The sequence below is a fragment of the Episyrphus balteatus genome, chromosome 3 (genome assembly GCF_945859705.1).
Source record: "Episyrphus balteatus chromosome 3, idEpiBalt1.1, whole genome shotgun sequence".
Classification (NCBI taxonomy): domain Eukaryota; kingdom Metazoa; phylum Arthropoda; class Insecta; order Diptera; family Syrphidae; genus Episyrphus; species Episyrphus balteatus.
Window position 1 is genome coordinate 125,638,297 of NC_079136.1, and position 21,858 is coordinate 125,660,154.

Below are 21,858 nucleotides of genomic sequence, written 5' to 3' on the forward strand. Positions count from 1 at the left end.
ATTTTTACCACACCAAACATTAAAACTGTTAATATCGCTTTGTAGAAGGATACGGTCATTGTCAGACTTAATTTCTTTAAAAATCTTCATATCATCAGCAAATATGAGAATATCACTTGAAGTTATGCACGAGATTACGTCGTTTATAGCTATATAAATTTATATTCACCTCCTTTTCCAATGGGTTTCATTCTACTATGATTTTTTTTTGGTTTCAAAAATTATCGACCCTGGTCTAATGAAACTAAATGTATACAAGAAATATACAAAAAATTTGCATAATTTTATACCTTATGACAATAATATAAGAAATAATATATAAATTCAAAACAAAATTCTTTAAAAAAAGTTAGTTTTATTTCTAGCACTAATATAAATCAAAACATAAAAATGTTAGAGTGGGGCGGTGAGGGTGGTTAGGGGTCTAAAATACCCTTTATTTTTTTTCACGAAGAGCAATACATTTGCTGCAAGACATTTTGTTTTTAAAAAATAACTATATAAAATTTGCTTTTGGTTTTAATCTTCAAACAAACCATTCCAAAAAAATTTCTTGCATAACCAAACATTTTTCTTATTTTTTTTTTTAATATTTGGAGCCGTTTTATAGAAAAACAGTTATTTTTACTGTATTCCAAATAATTCCAAAAAGTTTGATATGTCAATAAAATAAAAATATCGATCAACACATAAAAACAAAGTTTCAAAAAAAGTCATTTTCAAACATTTTTTTTTTTTTTTTTTTCAAAAAAAAAAAACATTTGAATTTTTTTTTTTAATTTTCTATATTTTGGATTTACCATTTCATAATTACCTACTCAAATAATCGATAGCTAAAATTTTGATTTCAATAAAATTCAAGTGTCCTTTTTTCGAAACATCAATTGTTTTTGTAAAAAGTCCAAAAATTAGTTCGTAACCTAGTTCGTTAGTAACCTAAATCATGTTTTAGGTTACATACAAAATATTTGTAATTTTAAAGAAATTTTTTTAAATTTTGGAATATAAGCATCTGAATCATTTTTGAAGGTTCTCAACTAGGTTGCACGGTCTTTCTTTCATAAACGCAGCATAAAATGGCTTATTAAAACAAATTTAAAATGTAAATTAAAATTTTAAAAAATATTAAAAACAAAAAAATAAACTTAAAAAAAATATAATGTAAAATTCTTTGTTTAAACGACTTAAGCTATTTCCAATATTCATCTTTTCATAATTTATTGAATCTTTAAATAAAGTATGTAGGTATGTTATTTGATTTCTTTTATAAAGGCGGATTTTTGATTTTTTCTTTAATTTTTCTACATAAATTTTTTTGAAAAATTAATTAAAAAAAAAATAGTGTGTGTCATTTTGAAGTAGTTATTTATAAAGTAACAGATAAAATAATTTCGAAAAAAATCACTATTTTTCTAAAAAAAAAAAAATGTCTAAACTTTGTTTTTGATCAATTTTAAATGTTCTCATATTAAAGGAAAATCACTTAAATCGTTTAAACATTAATTTTGAAAATTAATATTTTCTAATAATGTTATTTTAGGTAATAAAATTTGTTGTTGTTAAGTTTAGAGTTTTTGGGTGGTACAAATATGTACATATTTTTAAATTTTACTTACAATAAAATTAAAATCACAACAAAAATTACCTTTTGTTAATTTTAAATTTAATTTACTCTTTACAGGTCGATTATTATTGTTCTACATAATATTCTACATCATCTTGGCTGGTCTCTTTGCAATTTGCTTACAAGGTCTATTTGCAACACTCAGTGACGAAGAACCCAAATGGAAATTAGATTCATCGCTAATTGGCACAAATCCTGGTCTAGGTTTTCGTCCATTGAGTGAAGAAACTGAACGTGGTTCTGTAATACAATTTGATACAAAAAAACCTGGTGAATATAAATATTGGAAAGATTTATTGGATGAATTTGTACAACGTAAGTTTAATTTAAAAAAAAAAAAAAATAAAAAAAATTAAATTGAATATATTTCTAGCTTACAACACAACCGGAGGAATGAATGAAAAAGTCTGTCATTTCGGTCAAACTCAAGACATCAAAAAAGTATGCATTGTTGATATTAATGCATTTGGTGAATGTTCACCAGCCAAACAATACGGCTATGATAAGGGTCGTCCATGTGTATTTTTGAAATTGAACAAAATTTTCGACTGGGTTCCGGAAACTTATAACGATGTCAATAATTTACCCGAAACTATGCCCGCTGATTTAGTTGAACATATCAAGAGTCTTAATGAAACTCATGTAAGTTTGTTAAAATTGAATGTGAATTATATAAAATAAAAAAAAAAAAAATTAATTTGGTTTTCCAGCGTGAACAAGTTTGGATATCCTGCCAGGGACAACATTCACTAGACAAAGAAAATATGGGTCCAATTTCATATTTCCCAGCTCGTGGTTTCCCCGCATTCTACTACCCCTTCCGCAATCAACCCGGTTATCTAAGTCCCCTTGTCGCTGTACAATTCGAATCAATAAAACTAAATCAATTGCTAAGCATTGAATGTCGTGCTTGGGCCAAAAACATTATCTACAATGGCAGTATTCGAGATCGAATGGGGTCAGTGACCTTCCAGCTATTTGTCGATTAGAATATAAAACCATATTCGTGTAGTATTTGTAAATTTTAATTCACGTAATATATACATATATGTAAAAGTTACTTTATACACATAAATTATATTTATACATACATACAAACAACAGAACCAATTTTGATAAAATCGCCTAAATAAAAAAAAAATAAATACCACCAACATAAATCTCTCCATTTATGAGTAGCGAATGATACTTAAAAAAAGGATTTTTAAAAAAGAAAATCTTCGAAAGATAAAAATTAAAAAAAAATTAAATAAAAAAATCAAAATTGAAATCAAATTTAGCACAGAAGATGCCTGAAAAAAAATCACACATCATTTAACCAACAACATAAACATTGCCGAAGTTGATTACTTCTCTTCTATATATTTTGTTTCTATTCGTTTGTTCAGCACAATTATTTATACCTGTGTAAAATTTAAAATAAAAAATTAATACATTAAAAATATATTTATGATAAATTAAAAAAAAAAAACTAAAAATAAGAAAATTTCCAATTTTTTTATGGAAATCAAACAAAAAAACATGTTAATGTATTTTATAAAATAAACTACAAAAATTATAATTTTACTTTCGAGTTTTTTTTTTATTAAAATTAACAACAAAAAAATATGTTAAAAAATAATAAATATCTATTCAGTTGATGTTCTCTAATGTTTTCGTTCTGTTTTACTGAAAACATATAAAAATATTTTGTCTGTGTATTTTGTATTTGTAAATATATTTCAATAAAATTTAAAACATTAAAGAAAAAAAAAACAAAAAACTTAAATAACATTTTCTTTTATTTTCGCATTTTAATTTTATTATTATTTTTTTTTTATTTTAAAATTAAAAGTAAATATTACACCATTTTTTTTTTTCTTTTATTTTTCACAATTTTAACGCTTAGCAAAGAGTAAAAACTATTTTTATTATTTTTTTATTATTATAAATATAACATTTTAGTTTCTGTCGACCACTAAAATTACATAATAATTTATTTATATATATTAAAATATTTATAATATTGCCTCGGTTTTCATTTTTTTTTTCTTAATTCGAATAAAAACAATTTTCACAGGAAGTTTTTTATTAAAAAAAAAAAATATTTACGATATTATTGTTTTCTTTTTTCCTATAAATTTAACAATTTTTTTTTTTTTTAATTTTTAGTTCACCTACAAAAACTAAATCTATAAAATATATTTTTTGTTTGGCTTGAATTTGGGATCAAAAGTAGAGAATAGATTTATTATAGAAAGAAAACTAATTTTTTGTTTTATAGAAGGATTAATAACAATGAAACCTTTAAAATAGAATTATTTCTTTTGCTTTTTTTTTTAAATTAATAATTTTCTATTTTGTATCTATTTAGGTTTTTTTGTACAGAGTATTTTAAAATTTAAAAACAAAATATCAAAGAAATTTTTATAGCCCACTAAATCAAAAAAAAAAAAATAATAATAATAATAATAATGATAGAAAAAAAGAACAAATTCAAAGCGCGCACATTGTATCGATCAGTGTTGCTATTTTATATAACCCCTCTTGATTTTCAATTTTAATAAACTATTCAAAAACGTACATAAAAACGGAAAATAAATTATATTGTTCTCTATTTTCCAGGTTATATTTTTAAATTTTGACGAAAAATATATATTAAAAAATCTGATATTAAACAAAACGTTTTAAATGTATATCTGTAACTTAAACAAAAAATAAAAAAAAATCTAAAAAATCGATTTAATTTATTAACATATTTAACGATTTATTAAATGTTACGTATTATAACATAAATATTAAATAAATATAAAAAAAAAAAAAAAAAAACAAACAAAAAACAAATATTTTTAAGCACTCATTGGTAATATTAATAAAGTATAGCAATTTAAAACAATTTAAATTGCTTAAGTGTAAAAGTAGTTTTTATTTATTGGAAATGAAGGATCTAAATTTTAAGGATTTTCGAGAAAAAATCAAGGTTAACCCCTTGCCTAAAAATTAGGCATTTTCTAAATCCATCAAGTCATACATCAAAAGAAAGGCCTATAATGAGCTGTACTCATAGCTGAAAACCAAAAGTTTTTTGAAGGTCTGGTTGCTGAATTATTTTTAATCGAATTATAAAAAAAAAATTTGTTTTTCTTTTATAAGAAAGTAAATATTTTGGAACATGATTTGGTTTTCAGATATGAGTTCACAATAAGCAGGCCTTTACATTTATTCAAATAAAATTACAAATCTATTTTTTTAAGATATTCGAGAAAAAAATAATTTTTTTTCTTTCATTCGGAAGTATAAATATTTTCGGATCAAGATGTAGAAGAGATTTGGTTTGCAGATATGACTTCACAATGAGCAAATGTAATTTTTAAGGATTTTCGAAAAAAAAAAATCAAGGTTAACTAACCCCTTGCCTAAAAAATAGGCTTTTTCAAAAATTTCCTCTAAATCCATCGAATGATATATTAAAATAAAGGCCTTTTTAAGCTCTATTCGGAACTAGGGCTTACATTCGCGCCGATTTTTTACATTTAACAAAAAAAAAAAAAAAATAAAATTTTGAATAATTTTTTTAAATATGTTTGTATGCCCAGAAAACAGAGAAAATTTGGGTATTGACACTAACCATAATCGCGGGGTTAAAACATTTTAATCATTCCATCATTCATCTCTAAATATTTCATAAAAATATTTCTATCTAAATGCAATGCAAATGCCTACTCGGTAAATATTTCTATAAACTTTATAGCCTCGTACCTATTCACAACTCATTCTTTTTGATTGTTTTTATGTTATTTTATGACGGATTTTTTTTTTTTTTTATTTAAATATTTAAGTTATTTTTTTTTTATTAAATTTGTTTTTATAAAAAATAAAGCTTGTATTCCATCAAAAATAGTTTCTTGCTTGCTTGCTTTGCTCATACTTAAAATATGTAGGTAAAATGTTTTGGTTTATTTTGCACTTTTATATCTTTTCTTTTCTCTTTCTCCATTTTTTTTTCTTTTTGTCATATTTATTTTTTCTTAATCTACTTAAATTTAAATTTATATATATTTTTTATTTTTTTTTTTTTTTTAATTTCATCTTAAATGTAATTTTAAATCACAAAAACAAAATCGTATCACAATTTGTACCGAGAGAAATGTTCGATTTTAAAAAGTGTGGTTGGTATTGTATTGGTTTCTTGTTTATTTTCTAACAAATATTTTATTTTATTTAATTTTTTTTTTTTTTCTAAAGAACAAAAGAGAGAGAAAAATAGTTTGTTAACATTTAAGAATAAGAATTTTTTTTTTGTTAATTTTTGTTTTAAGTCAAGACTTATAAATATAGATTAAGTTTATAGATTCAAATGCATTTTTTAAATTCAAAAATGCATACAGAAAAGGTCTGATGAGTTTTTATTTTTTGTTTGAAAAGCCTTCATGATTCTTTTGCACCCCATAAATCGGTTTCATGGTACATTCGGTTGATATTATCGCGTATTAGATGCACTTTATCTACAGAATGAACAGAAAAATTATAATTAAATATTCCTCAATCACTAATAAAATAAAAAATAAAAAAAAAATAAATAAATTATTTACCTTTAGGTAGGCGAAGAGCATTATTTTGTTTGATTAGAAATTCAATACACAGATCTTTGCTAATACCAAGCGAGTGCATGTTACAAGTGAACGTTCTACAAATAAAATATATTTTTTTTTTTTTGATTAAATAAAGCTCAAATAATTTAGAGTGTTACAATTTTTTTTAGCAAAGATGGAACCGTCGAGTTACGTAACTCAGAGATACAGAAAACGTAAAAGTAGATTCGCCAATTTTAAGAAACTTTTATGTGGCAATGGCAACCCTTTTTTAATGGAAAAATTGTTACATGACTAAATTTTGTATTTCTTTTACTTTGCTCAAATAAAACAAAATAATTAGCTGAAAGAGTTTTTACCACTTGAGTAGGGTTGCCAAGTTCTTGATCGTATTTTGGAGATTGCAATCAATTTTTTTTTTTTTTTTAAATAGAAGAGAGTTTTAGCTAAAGTACTATATTTTAACCTCATAATATTTGTTTAAACAAAATTTTCTAGCGTAAATTTTTTCATTTGAATAGGGTTACCATATTTGTAGGACTACGCACAGTGGGGAAAAGGCGGAAAAAACCCAACTTTCGGAAGTACGATTTATTTTGATACTGCACGTGTTTCTAACAGTAAATTAGTTGAAGAATCAGAAAATGAAAACTGTTTTTCAAAAAAAAAAAAAATTGTGGGCTTTTAGATTATAGCTCAAAGTTGAAAAATAGTGAAAACTGATAAAAATAGAAGTAGTTTCAAAATTATCTATTTACCGTATAATTTCAAGGTTTGAACCAACTTTTTTTGTAAATAGGCTTAAAATAAATTGACAAACAATATGGTACATTAGTTTAGCGAAAAAGAATTGAATACGATTTTTTTGACAAAAAACATTCCATTTTAGTGACTTTTTATGTTCACATAAGGTTTTAACTACTTCCTCTGTTTGCCTCTGTTGGCGGATAGGTTTCATTAGATAGTGGTAAATAGTTTTCAAAAAAAATCTCACCCGAAGACGTCCGTATTCGGTTTTTATAGCAATTTCAATCTGAAAAAGTCATTCAAAAAAGCAAAAAAAAAAAATAAGGCAAAAAAAAATAATCAGCTATTTTCGCCAGACAAATCTTTCGAAATGTATCTTGGTATGCTGAATCTGAATGTGAAGTCCGTTTTGCGAAACAACCAAGAATTTTTGATAAGATTGCAAAAAAAAATTTTAAACCCACAATTTTAAAGTTTTTCCCAATTTAGTCGCTGTTGGGATCAGGAGTTTGTTTTAATGACACCTGCATTGCACATTTACCTATTAGAACAAATTTTTTTTTTCACTAAGCCACTTTTTTGACTTTATTTATAACTATCGGAATCGGAATACAGTAAAAATGGTTATTTGAAGCCTCTCTTATCTTTAGTTCCACTTGTCTCCAAAAAAAAGATAGAATGATTTGATGGAATGTTCCGCTAATTGAACAAAAAGTTTAGGCTTGGTAGCCGTTTAAATTTCAGAACTAACCAAGGAAAAAAAAGTTTCCAAAAAAGTTAAATTTTGAAAAAAATGTCATAGGTACCTACCGTTTTTGGATATTTTTCCTTTTTTGAAAATTTTTGATTATTTTTTTATTTAGGTAAAATTTAAACGGTATTTATTAATAAAATGTTCAAAAAAACTCAAAAGAATTTGATTTTTCTAGTAAAAAAGTGATTGGAAGTAAGTCATTTACAGCAGCAAAAACTTGATTTCAGATTTTTTAATATAATTTTTTTCTGAGTGGACGTGGCAATGAGTGGTCATTGATGTAGGTTTGTCTTGCTATGAGCTACCTTTCCTGCAAATTTCATGAAAATTGGTTCAGTAGTTTAGTCTTAATTGAGTTTTTTCCGGTCTCCCATACAAGGTGCCCCACTGTGCTACGGTTCTTAAATTATTTTATTAATTTTTTTTAACTATTTATGCTTTTGTTTGAAATTTTAAAAATTTTCCTTATTTACCCAACTATGATAAAATTATTCATATGACAGGTTTTCCTTTCAAACAGGGTTGCCACATAGAAGTTTTTATTTTATAAGTGGAACCCAATTTTTCCATTTTCAGTATTAACTTATCTCCAACAGTAGAGTTATGTGTTTTGCTGGGCTTTATCGGAATCCGATGTCTGTTTGACCCGTTAAGGTCTAGATTTGGTATTTTTTCTGCACCTACTCAAAACCTGCACTTTTAAGGGTTAAATGGACATCGGATGTGGTTTTAGCGCATCAAAATAAATAAACACATGTATATTTTCTGCTTCGAAAAAGTGTAATTTGCTCCATTAGGACATTTGACAATCCTAATGGAAATGGTACTTGGTACTTTTCTGTAGTAAAATATCATTTGCACAGTCATTTTTTGACGAAAAGTTATAAAATTTGGAACACTGAGAAATAGTAGTATAGTAAATACGAAAAAGCTGCCAACTTTTTTGTATCCAAAAAGGCCACTCGAAAAAGGTTAGCAAAAAAAAATTGTTAAACTGGAAATTTCCTTTTCAAAACCGTATCTCTGTAAGTAAAAAATTTAGCTAAATCAATATCAAACACCTATTTGATCTTGGAATTAGAAATTATTGTTCATATTTAATGAAACAAATTCAAAAATTTTTGAAAAAAAGTAAAAAAATGATAAATCAGTAAAAAAATATACTAGACCTTTGGTATTGGATATTTTTTTTATAAGCAACCATTTTAAAAAGTTTCTTATTATTTTAGTGAAAAAGTAAATTTCTAATTAATATTCCGAAGACAAAAAAAATCTATGCCGCCACGTTTCGGAGAAAATTATCTTGTAGTTCATATATCTAAAAAAAATGTGCCGTCGTAAATTTGTTTTTTTTTTGTTTTAAAATTATTAAGAAATATAATATATTTCTTATTTATGTAGGTAAATAATAGAACATTTTTGTCAAAATTGTTGTTTTGAAAAAGAAAATTTTATTTAAAGGCTTATTCCGCTTCGTCCTTTTGAATAAAAATGAGTTGGCATCTTTTTTCTTATTCTCAATACTAAAATCCTTCAATGTAGCAAATTTCTTCACTTTCATAAAGAAATGGCTATGAATTTGCATTATTTGCATACATTTTGACGTCAAAAAGCATGAAAGGCACCACTGTGCTCCGCAACGAACTATGAATAAATACGTGAAAAATATTATACTAGAAGGGCAAAACCGCCACAACACTACCTAAAACATTTTGTTAATTTTTTTTTAAATAAATTTTACTTTTTAACACTCAACGCTAAATGGAAGAAAATGGTCACTGGGTTCAGCCCTTATTATAAATTTAAGCTTTGCATCTAAACGGGTTCTTTTAGAAAAATATTTGTATAGATTTGAGTATAATATGCAAATAAAGGTAATAAGAGTACAAATTTTCAACTTTATTTATTCTTTAAAACTTAAAACACTATTAGACTATTTTCGCTTAAATTTAATTTTATCCTTTAAAATAATTTGATACTATTCATAAGCAATATATCTTATCAAAAAAAAAAAAAAAAAACTGAAATGACTCTGGCAACCCTATTACTTGATAAATGCTTCTGCCGATTAAGTTTCTTCAATCTAGATTTATAGTAGAGTAACTAAAGCAAATTATTAGGGAACAGCTCTGATTTTGACGATTTTTTTTTTCAAACGTAGGTAATTAAAAATACTTTAAAGTCTATAGATTAAAAATTGCCGGTGTTGCCGTATTGTTTTTTTTAAATTAAAATTAATTTTTTTTTACAAAACCATTTTGTTTCCTTAAATTTCATAAAATAAATGATAGCAAAAGATTCTCTAGGTAATTTAAGGAAAATATATAAAAGGCAGTAAGGGACAATCTTCCATCGTTTAAGCGATAATGCAATTTTCTAACATTCTGACCTCAAACATAAAAAAAAATATTTTGAAAACAACGGCAACACCTACAATATTTTAAAATACATTTTTAAAAAGCCAGAAGCTCATTCTTATCTCTTAAATTTAAATCCACTAAATTTAATCAAGACTTTTTGAAAAAAATGGTCCTCAAACTCAGAATTTAAAAAAAAAAATGTTATTAGAAAAATTTAAAATGACTTTTTTCCAAACTTTTTCTAATAAAATATGAATTTATTTAAAAAAAATGTTTGGCCATAAATATTATCAGTTGAATTTCGAAGCAAAAAAGGTAAAATATATCACACTTTTGAAAAAAAAAAAAAATGAAAAATTACTTCAACTTCAATGGTTTATTTTTATTAAAACTGAATTTTTGCATTGGAATAATTAATTTTCTCAAAGACTGTGGTAAATAGGAACTTTAAATTTTTGCTATTTAACTTTGTACAGTAAGGGTTATTAAATGAATAAAAAATAATTTTATGTTTAGATGTTGAACTTTAAAAAAAAATAAGTTACATTTTTTTTTCAAAACTTTTATTAAAAAAGTTCTTCGAAAATGAAATACTTTTTAATTTTTTTCATAAACCGTAATACATATTGACATTTCCTTTTATAATTTGAAATCATAATAAATGCTGCCAAAAAAATTTGAAAATAAATGCATTTTATATTACGACCAAGTTTAAAAAACGACATGTTAAAATTTTTTCAATAATTTTTTTTTTTTTCAAAAATCTGAGTTCAATTACCATTCTTTCAAAAGCCGTTCATTCAATTAACTTAATTTTAATTTTACATATATGACTAAGCTTCTAGCTTTTAAAAAATGTATATTTGAATATTGTAGGTGTTGCCGTTGTGTTCAAATATTTTTTTTTGTGTTTGAAGTCAATTAATAAGAAAATTGCATCTATATCTTGAACTATGGAAGATTGTCCCTCAGTCCCATATATTTTTTTTCCTTGAATTTCCTAGACAATCTTTTGGCATCAATTAATTTATGAAATTTAAGAAAAATTTTTGAAAAAATTTTGTGTTTGTTCACAAAAATCTTCAATTAAACTTAAAAAATCAAAACGGCAACACCGGCAATTTTTAATCTAGTTTTAGTGTTTCTTATCAACAGACTTGTTGGCTATATTTTTTTTAAATTTTTAACTTAGATGACTCGTGGAAACTCTTCCTTGTGCAAGTACATTTACGCCATTATTGTAAGTTCTCAACATTTACAAGAGATAAATGAATAATAATCTGGTATTAGGGTAGAGTTGCCTATTTTCGGCCGTCTCCAGTTTCCGGCCACCTTTCGGAAAATCGTTATAACTATTGATTTCATAGGATTTATTCCAAAATTTTTCTCTTATGCTGTTATCATATTTGTTAGCACAGCATACGAGCGAAAATTTGGAATAAACCCCTTCGAAATCACTAGTTGTAACGATTTTTCGAAAGGTGGCCGGAAACTCTAGACGGCCGAAAATAGGCAACTCTACCCTACCTCAATTTTAACTTAATGTATCAGGTTTGGTTACTCTGCCAACCCTACACGGTACCATAATTCAACTTACCCCAATTGTTGGAAGGCAATATGTTGTTGAAATTTTTTATTATCTGTCAAATCATTCACTCCACTAGCCGCAAAACTATGATGCGACGACGAACTAGATGAATCCGAATGTTCCTCTTCACCTTCACTCTGTCCACGAGACAGTGATTTCCACGGATTATTAGGATTATTTTTGCCACGTTTTTTCTGCGAAACTGCCATACGTTGTTCGCGTTTACTTTGTATAGCATCATTAAAGGCAGCATTCCAAAAGCGTAGTGTATGCCAGATAGGTTGTTGTCTTAGATAAGTAAAAAGGTATTCCCTGTAAGGCTCACAGCCAGGAACTTCAACTGTTATAACAAAAAAAAAAAAAAAATAAGATAGTCACAATGAGAGAATTTCCAAACAGACTCACTTTCATGATAAAATGTAAAGCACATATTCATAACGCTAGCCGCTGGCGTATAATCCTCCGCTTCTGTGCTCTCAAACAAAATTATAGCAAAGTTCTGAACCAACGAATAAAATGTTATCTCATCCACCCGTTTCGATTTCAGCTTCTGTGCCATCACATAACGACAAAACCATAATCGTCCTGCCTCCTGTCTAGCAATCTGTCCAAATTCTGACTTAAGTTCCAATCCAATAGTCGAAGGATTTGTGAACATAATATCAGCAAATTTCCGCATAAACTCTTTAGCCGGATCATCAGACTTATGGTCGTCCAAACTTATCGAAGACGCCCACGATGGCACCGAATTCTGCGATTCCGAACGAATGTAGTTCTTCCAGTCTGTTGACTCTAAACTGGGACTCGCATGAACCGGGTCATGAAGGCTGGTCAATGTACTGCTATTTGAGGTTTTGCTGGGCCCATTGTTTGGAGAATTGCCAGCTTGTACTTTAAGCTTTCCGTCGTCGTTTTGTATAAATTCCGTGGTTGCGCTTTGTGTTTGTGGTGGTGGTGGTGGTGTTAGGTGATAGGGTGTGGATTCGACATCAATTGCGGGTGTTGTATTCAGCAATTCATTGATTTTTCTCAAGTCGTTTTCTATTTCAATGTCTATGTCTATGTCAATGTCTTGGTCGTGGGTGGATTTAGAATCGATAGAAATGCAACGGGATTTGTTTAATAAAGCACCACGACCACCAACTCTGCCACCATTGCCACCACCCATCGACCCACCACTTGAACTTGATGATGATGATGAGGGTTTTGTCTGGGCAGCTGCTGTACCTGTATCCAATCTGGCCTCTAAAAATTGTCGAACAAGAGGATGTTTTTAAAAGTTTTGTTACATGGAAAATAAATTTAATTAAAACAGAGAGGAGATGATTGTATGTACTTACTGGGCTCCCAATTGGGATGACGATATCGGCCAGAAATAATTTCTTCATGAGCACGACGTGCCTTAACTCTCCTCGATTCAAAATCAATTTTTGTATAATCTATTGTCTCGTCATCTACATTCAAATATACATAATGTGAAAAAATGTTAAGGATTTTTATTATGATATTAAAATATAACTTACATTGAGGAACTTCTTCCTCATCATCGTCACAGTAATCTGAGTCACTGGAACTTATACTAAGTGTCAGCTGTAAATAAAATTAACCATTTGAATTTCAATTACTTTTTTTATGTGAGAATGGGGATACAATGGGCTTAGTCAAGATGGCTTTGGAAAAATTAAAATGATTATTTATTCACTCGGTAGAATAAAAATACAATTTTTAAAATATGTTCTAGTGTTTTTGATAAACAAGTCCTAAAATACATATATGTATAAAGTTCTTCTGAATCGATGGGCCTATTCACGACAAACTCATATCTTATAAAAAAAAACTTATTTCAAGACTTGAATCCGCCTCTGAATGTTAGCAAAAAATTAATAGATCTTAAAGAGACCTTTCTTTTGATATCTCACTCGATGGATTTGGATTAAACTTTTTAAAATGCATTTTTTTAGGCAAGGGGTTAACCTTGATTTTTTTGTCGAAAATCCGAAAAAAAATTGTTCGTTTGTTTTACATAAATAGATAGGAATGTCCACTGTGAACTCATATCTGTAAACAAAAACTTGTTTCCAGACTTTGGTTCGTAAATACTGCTTCAAAATATATGAATAAAATATAGTTGCATGCAAAAAAAAACTCAGCAACCAGACCTCCAAGAAACTTTTGGTTTTCAGTTGTGAATAGAGCTTCAAAACCCCTTTATTTTCTCTCTCGACGAATTTGGAAGAAATTTTTTAAAATGCAATTTTTTTCTCGAAAATTAAAACTTGTTTCGAGACTTTGGGCTAAAGATATTTTAGGCTTTCAGAATAATAATGGTTCAAGTCCATTTGAAATTTGTGCACTTGACCCATTTATTCTGAAGTTAAATTAAAAAAAAAATTGACATGAAAAGTTTTTTTTTGACGTGATAACGTCTTATAAATCGATGAACCCGTTCCACTCTCGCACTTTCGCAATGAGGCAAAAATTTCAATTTAAAATTAAAAATAAACTATTAGAGATACAAAAATCTTCTATAGCTTATTTGAAAGATAATCACCTAAACTTGAATTCATTTGAAGGATTTAAAAAAAATTCCATCTTTTAATAGGGTAAATAGGGGTAAAAGAAAATTGCAAAAAATTGGCTATTTTCTAAAAGCGACAAGTAAAGAGTTGAATTTTTTTTTAATCGATAGATAAATTTATAAAAAAAACTGACAGTGGTATTGAAAAAAGCCATACAAAATTTCAAAACCAAGTTATAAATAGTTTTCTAAAACTATAACATGAAATAGACCTTTCACGAAGTTAGAGGAATTTTTTTTTTGACAATTTGAAAAAGGTCACTCGGAAGATAATAAAAAAAAAAAACGTTAGGGGTCTTATACGGATTTTTTTTTTTTAAGTCTCTGCGTTTCAAAATATGAATTTTTGAAAAACCCCTACTTATTTTGGGGTATTTTTGGGTGAGTTTTTATTTTTTTTAATTTTTCGTAGCGTTTAAAAACTTATAGAACATGTAGTCTATAACCGTGCGCATGCATGTGCAAATTGGTATTTTAAAATGATTTTTGACCCAATAACGGGAAAAACAATTTTTTTTGTCCCAAGTTTTTTGACCGTTTTTAACCGTTTTTTATTTTTATCTTTTTTTTTTCTTCAACAGATAAATAAATGAAATTTATACTGTAGATAGATAATAGACACAATTTTGAGATAACGGTAAAATAAAGTTCTATTTTTCAACAAGTTATATCTTTTGACCTAGAGCAGATACAAATTTTATTTAACTTTATTGAGCATTCTGATGATGTTACCTTTCATTTGGTATATCACACTTCACTGTACATTCACTACAAACTACACAATGTTAAATTTAAAAAACTTGCAAAATACCTCAAAACACCTGTGGAGATCTGTTGATCATGAACAGCCACCAGTGTGGGAAGTATCGTAATCTCAGTTTGGAATTTCGACATGGTTGGCTTTAAAAAATTCTAACTTTTTTTCTAGGCATCGCAGAAATAAGATTGAAACGTCATATGAAAGGTGAAATAAGCTTTTACATGAACTCAAATACATTTAGTTTAATATAAATTATTTTGGAAAATTTTAATAAATTAATATGAATATTCCCCAAATATTAAACATTAAATATTTCAAAAACTATAGAGCTGCTAGAAAGAAACCAATATGATTTTTGAGCTTACTGAACCTTAATCTATAAAATTTGATATAAATCTTTCTGAAAAATTTTAAATAGTTGAAATTTGTTGTTTATTTAAAAATAATCTAAAAATATCTTATTAATTTCTTAAATTTTGTTTTTTAATATTCTTTTTAATTCTAATTAAAATTAACTTTAAATGAATTTTTGAGCAGCTTTGACTACATTTTTGCGATTTAGAAATAAATAAACTAGTAAAAACCTTAATTGGTCACTGTGGCGTATGAGTGATTTTTTTTTTTTTTTTTTTTTTAAATCGCTTCTAGACCCAAGACCCTCTCAAGAATTCTCTATTATTGCGACAAGTATTGTAGTACCCAGTTAATATATGACCTAAATCCTTTTATTCAAAACAAAAGCTGTTAAATATGGTAAAACTGAATTTATTCCACGCAATTGATTTTCTAGTGTTTGTTTGTGTTTTATTATATTTTTCTTAAACCCATTCATTATTGTCTATTTTCTAAAAATACTGCATTGCAAACCCTTCATTCTTCAAGGATAATAATTTTATTCATTTCTTTGACCTACATGTGAACATTTATAAACACTTATCAAAGGCTTGTTTTTTTTTTTTTTTTTTTTAATTAGACATTTTGTGGCCACAAAGGTAGCATTTTTTATTTTGTACTTTCATGCAAAAGCCTTTAACGACATGCAATCCTGTAGCCATAAACAAAAAAACCATTTTGACATGCCAAAAACATGAGTACCACCTATCTACAATTCCCTTGTTGGTGCAATATGTTTCCTTAGTTTTTTTTTTTTTTTGTTTAGTGTGTCAAATTCTTTTAAGTACATGCAATATTATAATCGATTTTTTAATAACACATCAGTTTGATTAAATTCCTTTTTTTTTTAAAATAACAAAAAACATATTAAAATTAAACATCAGGAATGACAAAGTAAAAAAAAAAAAAATTAACACGTAATAGGATTCCCCGTTGATTATAAAGATAAAGCCTCCTTCCCCCCTTTAACAAAGTTTTCTTCATCAGGAAATGTATAAAACAATATCATACTTGTAAGATACCTAACGCTCGTATACATGCAGTATACACTCTTAATGAGTTTGCACAAAAGCTTTGCCACCTAAAGTATCATAATGCATGACATCCCGTAATATAGGCGATGTAATCTTTATAACAAACAATATGCCAACCCTGCAAACCAACCCCCCCCCCGCCATTCCCCACCCCATCATGTTATAAACCGTTATACATACTCTATTTGAAATCCCATTGAGCAGCTCATTGCTATTGCCGAGAACAGTGAGGAATTTCGACTTGAGTATTCCAGGTGTCCGTCCCATTAGGCTTTTGATTTTGGAACTCTCCCCCATAGGGGGTGTTGGCGGTATATTTAGGTCCACCATGCTGCTAGCTGTTTTTCTCTTCCGGTCAATGGGTCAGGATGAAAAATTCAATATTTAATAAAAAAAAAAAAAAGGTAGTGGCGCTTTTCATTTACGCCGCAGACACACAACACTTTTCATTAAAAACGGTCCCAACCATCATCACGACCATCATCGTGGTTACACCAGCGATATGTTTTATAATTAAAACCGAAACAGAAAAATCCAAAAAAAAAAACAACCTTCAAGTTCAATTTTCAATATTATAGAGTGTGTCGTAACGGCTCGAAATACGCAATGCACCTCACACCCGTCAGTCAGTCGGAGTGTGATGGCATTGAAAAATATATCCTTCGCCTTAAAAATTTGTTTGATTGTGCCAAGAGAGGTGGTTGGTTTGGATTTATTCCTTTGACGAAAATTATTGATTTTTTTTTTGTATTTAGGTAAAGCTGCTGTTAGAATCCTGCTGACGGGTTTTTTTTTTGGGGATTTTTAGGCCGTTTTTTAAAAATTTATTCTGGTGTTTTCGAGATACACAAGTTAACTTCCGTATTTTAAATTTACTTTTTGTTAATTTTTTTTTTTTTGTTAATATTATGTCAAGGCACTTATTTGTTAATAAGTTAATTTTAAGAATTTATTCTCTCTTTTTTGTTGTTGTTTGATTAAAAATTTTAATTTTATTTATTAAGTTTTTTGTGTTTTATTGTGTTTTAGGTACTGTATAATGAATGTTCTGTTCTGGAGTGTTTAAGGTATTTTTAGGGACTAAATCGTTGATGGCAAAAAAATTGCAGACTTATGCCTTGCAATGATTTTTTTTTTTTTTTGACGACACGATGATGAAGAAGGAATTTGTATAAATGTAGAAAGCTTTTTAGTGCAGATGTTCGAGTGTTACCATAATAAATTTAACCCTCTTCTTCGGCCAGAGACTTTGTATTGAAGAGCTTTTTTGTTAGTTATGTTTTTGTTGTTTTTTTTTTTTTTTGGTATAGTGAATTATATTGGGAGCTAAAAGAGAAAGTCTATAACAAAATAGAGGCAGAGAGAGGCTGTGTGTAGGTATATGCCCTTTTTGGCATAAAAGTATAGAAAAAAGCTTTGTTTTGTTTACCATTTTTAAATGTATGTTGACATAAATGAAAACATCATAAGTGTGTGTTATACACCTTGTTTCTTTCATACAAATCATAGTGTAGAATGAAGATATAGAACAAAATGTAGTCACACAAAAGCTCACAAAGGGATTCAAATAGGGTAAATGTTTCAGAAGTGGGATAAATTTAACAAATTGAAGTTGAAAGTTTGAACGGTTAGAAATGTATTGTTTAAAAATTTTAATATCTAAATCGGTTAAAATCATAAAAAAAAATTTTGAAAACAGTCCAATTTTATATATTTTTTATTAAGCTCCTCGATACATGCAGTTGGATAGCGCGCCGTTGGAAATACTGAGAAAAATTATCCCTAAATTTTTTAGAATTTTATTTGACTCTCTTTATGTCCCGGATCTAACGTGAAATTTTGCATGAAAAACGTCATTTCCTTTGATTACACTGGTCAACAAAATTTAACTTTTTTTTTTGCCACAAGAACCAAAATATACTTTTCTAGTAGTTTTTAGGGTAGTGAATCCGAATCTGAAGTCGGAAAAATTTTATCTGCCTCCGGTTTATATTACCTTTATAAAATGCTAAAAATCGTCATTTTGGCTGTTTTCGGGGTTTTGTTTTTATGTGGGGTAATTTATTATAAACAAATTTGTAACGGTGATTATAAGAACAGATATTTTTCTTTCAAAAACTGTTTAAATTTTCCTGATATCTTTTTTATTGCTCGAGATATCTTAAGTTTAATCTAAAGTTTAAGTCACTGGTCACAGAATTTTTGCCACAAGAACCAAAATATACTTTTCTGAAGGTTTTTGGTTAGAAAAATTCTATTAGCCTCCGTTCTTGAAATATTACCGTTATAAAAAATAACCTTTTTTTGCATTTTATAACGGTAATATTTCAAGAACGAAGGCTAATAGAATTTTTCTGAATGCGAATTCGAGTTCAGCAACAGAAAAACCTTCAGAAAAGTATATTTTGGTTCTTGTGGCAAAAAAAGTTTAATTTGGTTGGCCTGTGTTGTTTCTGGTTCAAAGACCGCTACTTAAATTTTAAATATCTCGCGCAGTAAAAGAGATATCGGAAAGATTTAAATATTATTTGATAGAATAAAACCAGTTCTTATAGGCACCGTTACAAATTAGTTCTTAATGAACTACCCCACATAAAAACATAGCCTCGAAAACAGCCAAAATGACGTTTTTTGACAGTTTCTAACGGTAATATTTCAAAAACGGAGGTCAATAACAATTTTTAGACTTTAGATTCGAGTTCAGCACATCAAAAACTACTAGAAAAGTATATTTTGGTTGTTGTGGCAAAAACCTTGTGGACCAGTGTTATTTTAAGTAATTTTCTAATTTTATATGCGGGGTTTTCCGGATTGTACCGGGAGATTAGGCAATTGAAATAAAAATTCGCAAAAATTAGAGAATTTTGCTTTCGCTATTTAAAACATATTTATGTCCATCCAACGAGGAATTTCGGCAAAAAGGCAATATAAGAACCACCTTAATGTATTTATGGTTGATTTCGAATAGTTTGGGCCACACAATAAATTTAACCTATAAATTTTACAAGAATTATTATCGTTTCCAAAATTGTATTACAGTAATTTCGGTATAATTGTGATTTTTGTCTGATTGTGGTAACGAACACAAAAATGATCTATTTCCGATAACTGCTTCTAGTACTTTTTTATATAAACCTCTGCCAAAAATAACATTTTGTTTTAATATTAACAATAAATTGAGGAGTGACTTTTCAAAAGAGGATAGAATCACTTTCCAATTCTTTTAAACTAAGTATGCAGTTCTGGTTTTCCTCATTCTAACGTTTAATTTAATCTGTCCAAGTTTAACGAAAGCAGCAAATTTTTGATCCCACAAATTGGGCTCTTATAAAAAAAAATAGCTCTCTACGACCCACACGAGCCGAGAAATTAATTTTTTAAAAAAGTTCCAAATGCCCAACGAAAAACATGAGACAAATCCTCTTATAACAAGAAACAATGAAAACAACCCCTCTCACTGAGAACTATTGTTCGACTTATAAACAAGGGAAATTTTTTTAAATTTTCTTACGTGTGGGTCGTAGAGAGCTAATTTTTTTTTTAAATTGTAGATAATTTAAAGGACTACAACAGTAATTTATTTTTTTAGCCAATACTTCCACCATTTACAAAATAATAAGGCAAGAGTTTGCTAAACAAAAAAACGTCTTTGACTTAATATTACTTATTTTTTATTTGTTTCAACAAAAATAATGTGCACCAAATCGATAGAAAATATTGTAACGAACAATTATTAGCTTTATTTTTTGTCGTAGGACACTCTGAAGCCGAGTTATTCCCAAAAAACGATATTTTTGGGTGTTTTCGCACCGGTTTTGCATGCGTTCATTTATCAATTGCTCGGCCATCTTTGGTGATAAAGAGCTGATTTTTTCTGTAAAATGCAGGACATAAATAGGGCTACAAAATAGATTAGAAAAATGCCAATCATGATATAAGCTTTTTTCAAAATAATGACAAAAATGTGTTTTTTAACTACAAGAATTTGACTTTAAATGGCTGCCATTTTGTATTTACTCACTCAAATACAATGAAATTACATACAACGATAGAAAATATTATTATTAGAATGTATTTTTATTTTTTGGTCTACGACAATCTGGAGCAAAGATATTAGCTTAGAAGTAAAATATCCCAAAAAATGCATTTTTGTGAATAACTCCGCTAAAAAGAATGATCAGGTGGTGAGAAATTGGGTTTAAGCCTTTTAAATATACCCCTATCGATCCATGAAATAAAAACTGACAGTGCCTCTCTGCGCAAGGTGAGGCCCTTTTTTTCCGACGCTTTGACTGGAGTAACCGCCTTGACTTTAATTATATTTACTCACTTAAATAAAAATAAATTATACTAAAACGATAGAAAATATTATAAAAAACACATTGCATCTTTGTTTTTTGGTCCACGACATATATTTAGTGCATAACTCTGCTCAAAAGAATGGTCAGGTGGTGAGAAATTGGATTTGGGCCTTTACAATAAATCCCTATTGATCCATGAATTAAAACCGTTTTTTTTTTTATATGCATGTCGATTCGCCATTTTTTACAGCTACATTTCAAAATTACAAAATTAACATCGTAATGATAAAGAAATATATGCAAACATATGCAAATATGGGTCACTGTGGTGTATGTGCAACATTCTATTTCATTTTGTTCCAATAAATTGAACCAATTGATATTTTGAGATGATCCACTGCATTCTTTCGTAGGGGATGTTTCCAACAGGAGTTATGATAATAGCGGGCTGTAAAAATAGATGGTCATAACAAGCCATTTCTGTTAGCAAGTTGTGGAAGAATGATCTAAGAAAAACTCATTATTTTTTAATATTTAGTCTTTTTATTATGTGTATATATATATTTTTTATTTTTTATTTTTTTTGTAATTCTTGTCTGCCATTTTTTGTTTGTTTTGTTTTTTTTTTTTTTACTTTTGAAATATTTTCAATTACAATATAATATACATATATATATATTTTTATTTGTTTTGTCATTCTTTTTTTTATTTTTGTTTTCTTGATAAATTTATAATCTTAAATACTAAAAAAAACATGTGTGTTTAATAATAATTATTTTCTTAATTTTTTTTTTTTCATTTTGTTCATTACTTTCGTGTTTTATTTTTTACTATAATAATAATTAATGTGAATGTGTGTAATAATAGTATCATTAAACTTTATACAAAAAATGATTTATTCTTAAATAGTGTTAATTATATAGTAATTAAAAAATAAATCTATAGATTTTATACAGTTTTTGTGGTTTTATTTTTTTTTTTATTACAGAATAATAATAATAATAAATTGGTATATGAGTTGCTTATAACTTTTTTATTTTATTTGTTTTTGTTCTTAATTTGAATTACATAATAATTACAAAAGATATACTTATACGACAGCAAATAAAAAAATTAATTAATTGAATTATTTTGTTAGTGTGTATACA

General features: G+C 27.5%; 2 protein-coding genes across 3 annotated transcripts in view; one reads left to right on the forward strand and one right to left on the reverse strand.

The window, feature by feature from the left end:
- LOC129916841 (sodium/potassium-transporting ATPase subunit beta-1) overlaps positions 1 to 4,072 on the forward strand; it is a 39,855-nt gene extending 35,783 nt beyond the window's left edge. For both annotated transcript variants that reach the window (XM_055997030.1, XM_055997031.1), the window contains 3 exons: positions 1,682 to 1,939; positions 1,998 to 2,266; positions 2,335 to 4,072. In XM_055997030.1, the coding sequence (XP_055853005.1) occupies positions 1,682 to 1,939; positions 1,998 to 2,266; positions 2,335 to 2,613 (806 nt within the window). In that variant the 3' untranslated portion in view covers positions 2,614 to 4,072. The remainder of the gene's footprint in view (positions 1 to 1,681; positions 1,940 to 1,997; positions 2,267 to 2,334) is intronic.
- A 910-nt stretch (positions 4,073 to 4,982) lies between these two features.
- On the reverse strand, positions 4,983 to 17,502 carry LOC129916832 (uncharacterized protein KIAA0513). Its single transcript, XM_055997019.1, has 7 exons — positions 16,590 to 17,502; positions 13,168 to 13,234; positions 12,985 to 13,098; positions 12,050 to 12,889; positions 11,654 to 11,984; positions 6,196 to 6,290; positions 4,983 to 6,108 (listed from the first exon to the last, which is right to left on the reverse strand). The coding sequence occupies exons 1-7, from the start codon at positions 16,737 to 16,739 to the stop codon at positions 6,032 to 6,034; spliced, it is 1,674 nt and encodes a 557-aa protein (XP_055852994.1). The 5' UTR covers positions 16,740 to 17,502; the 3' UTR covers positions 4,983 to 6,031.
- Positions 17,503 to 21,858: the final 4,356 nt, after the last annotated feature.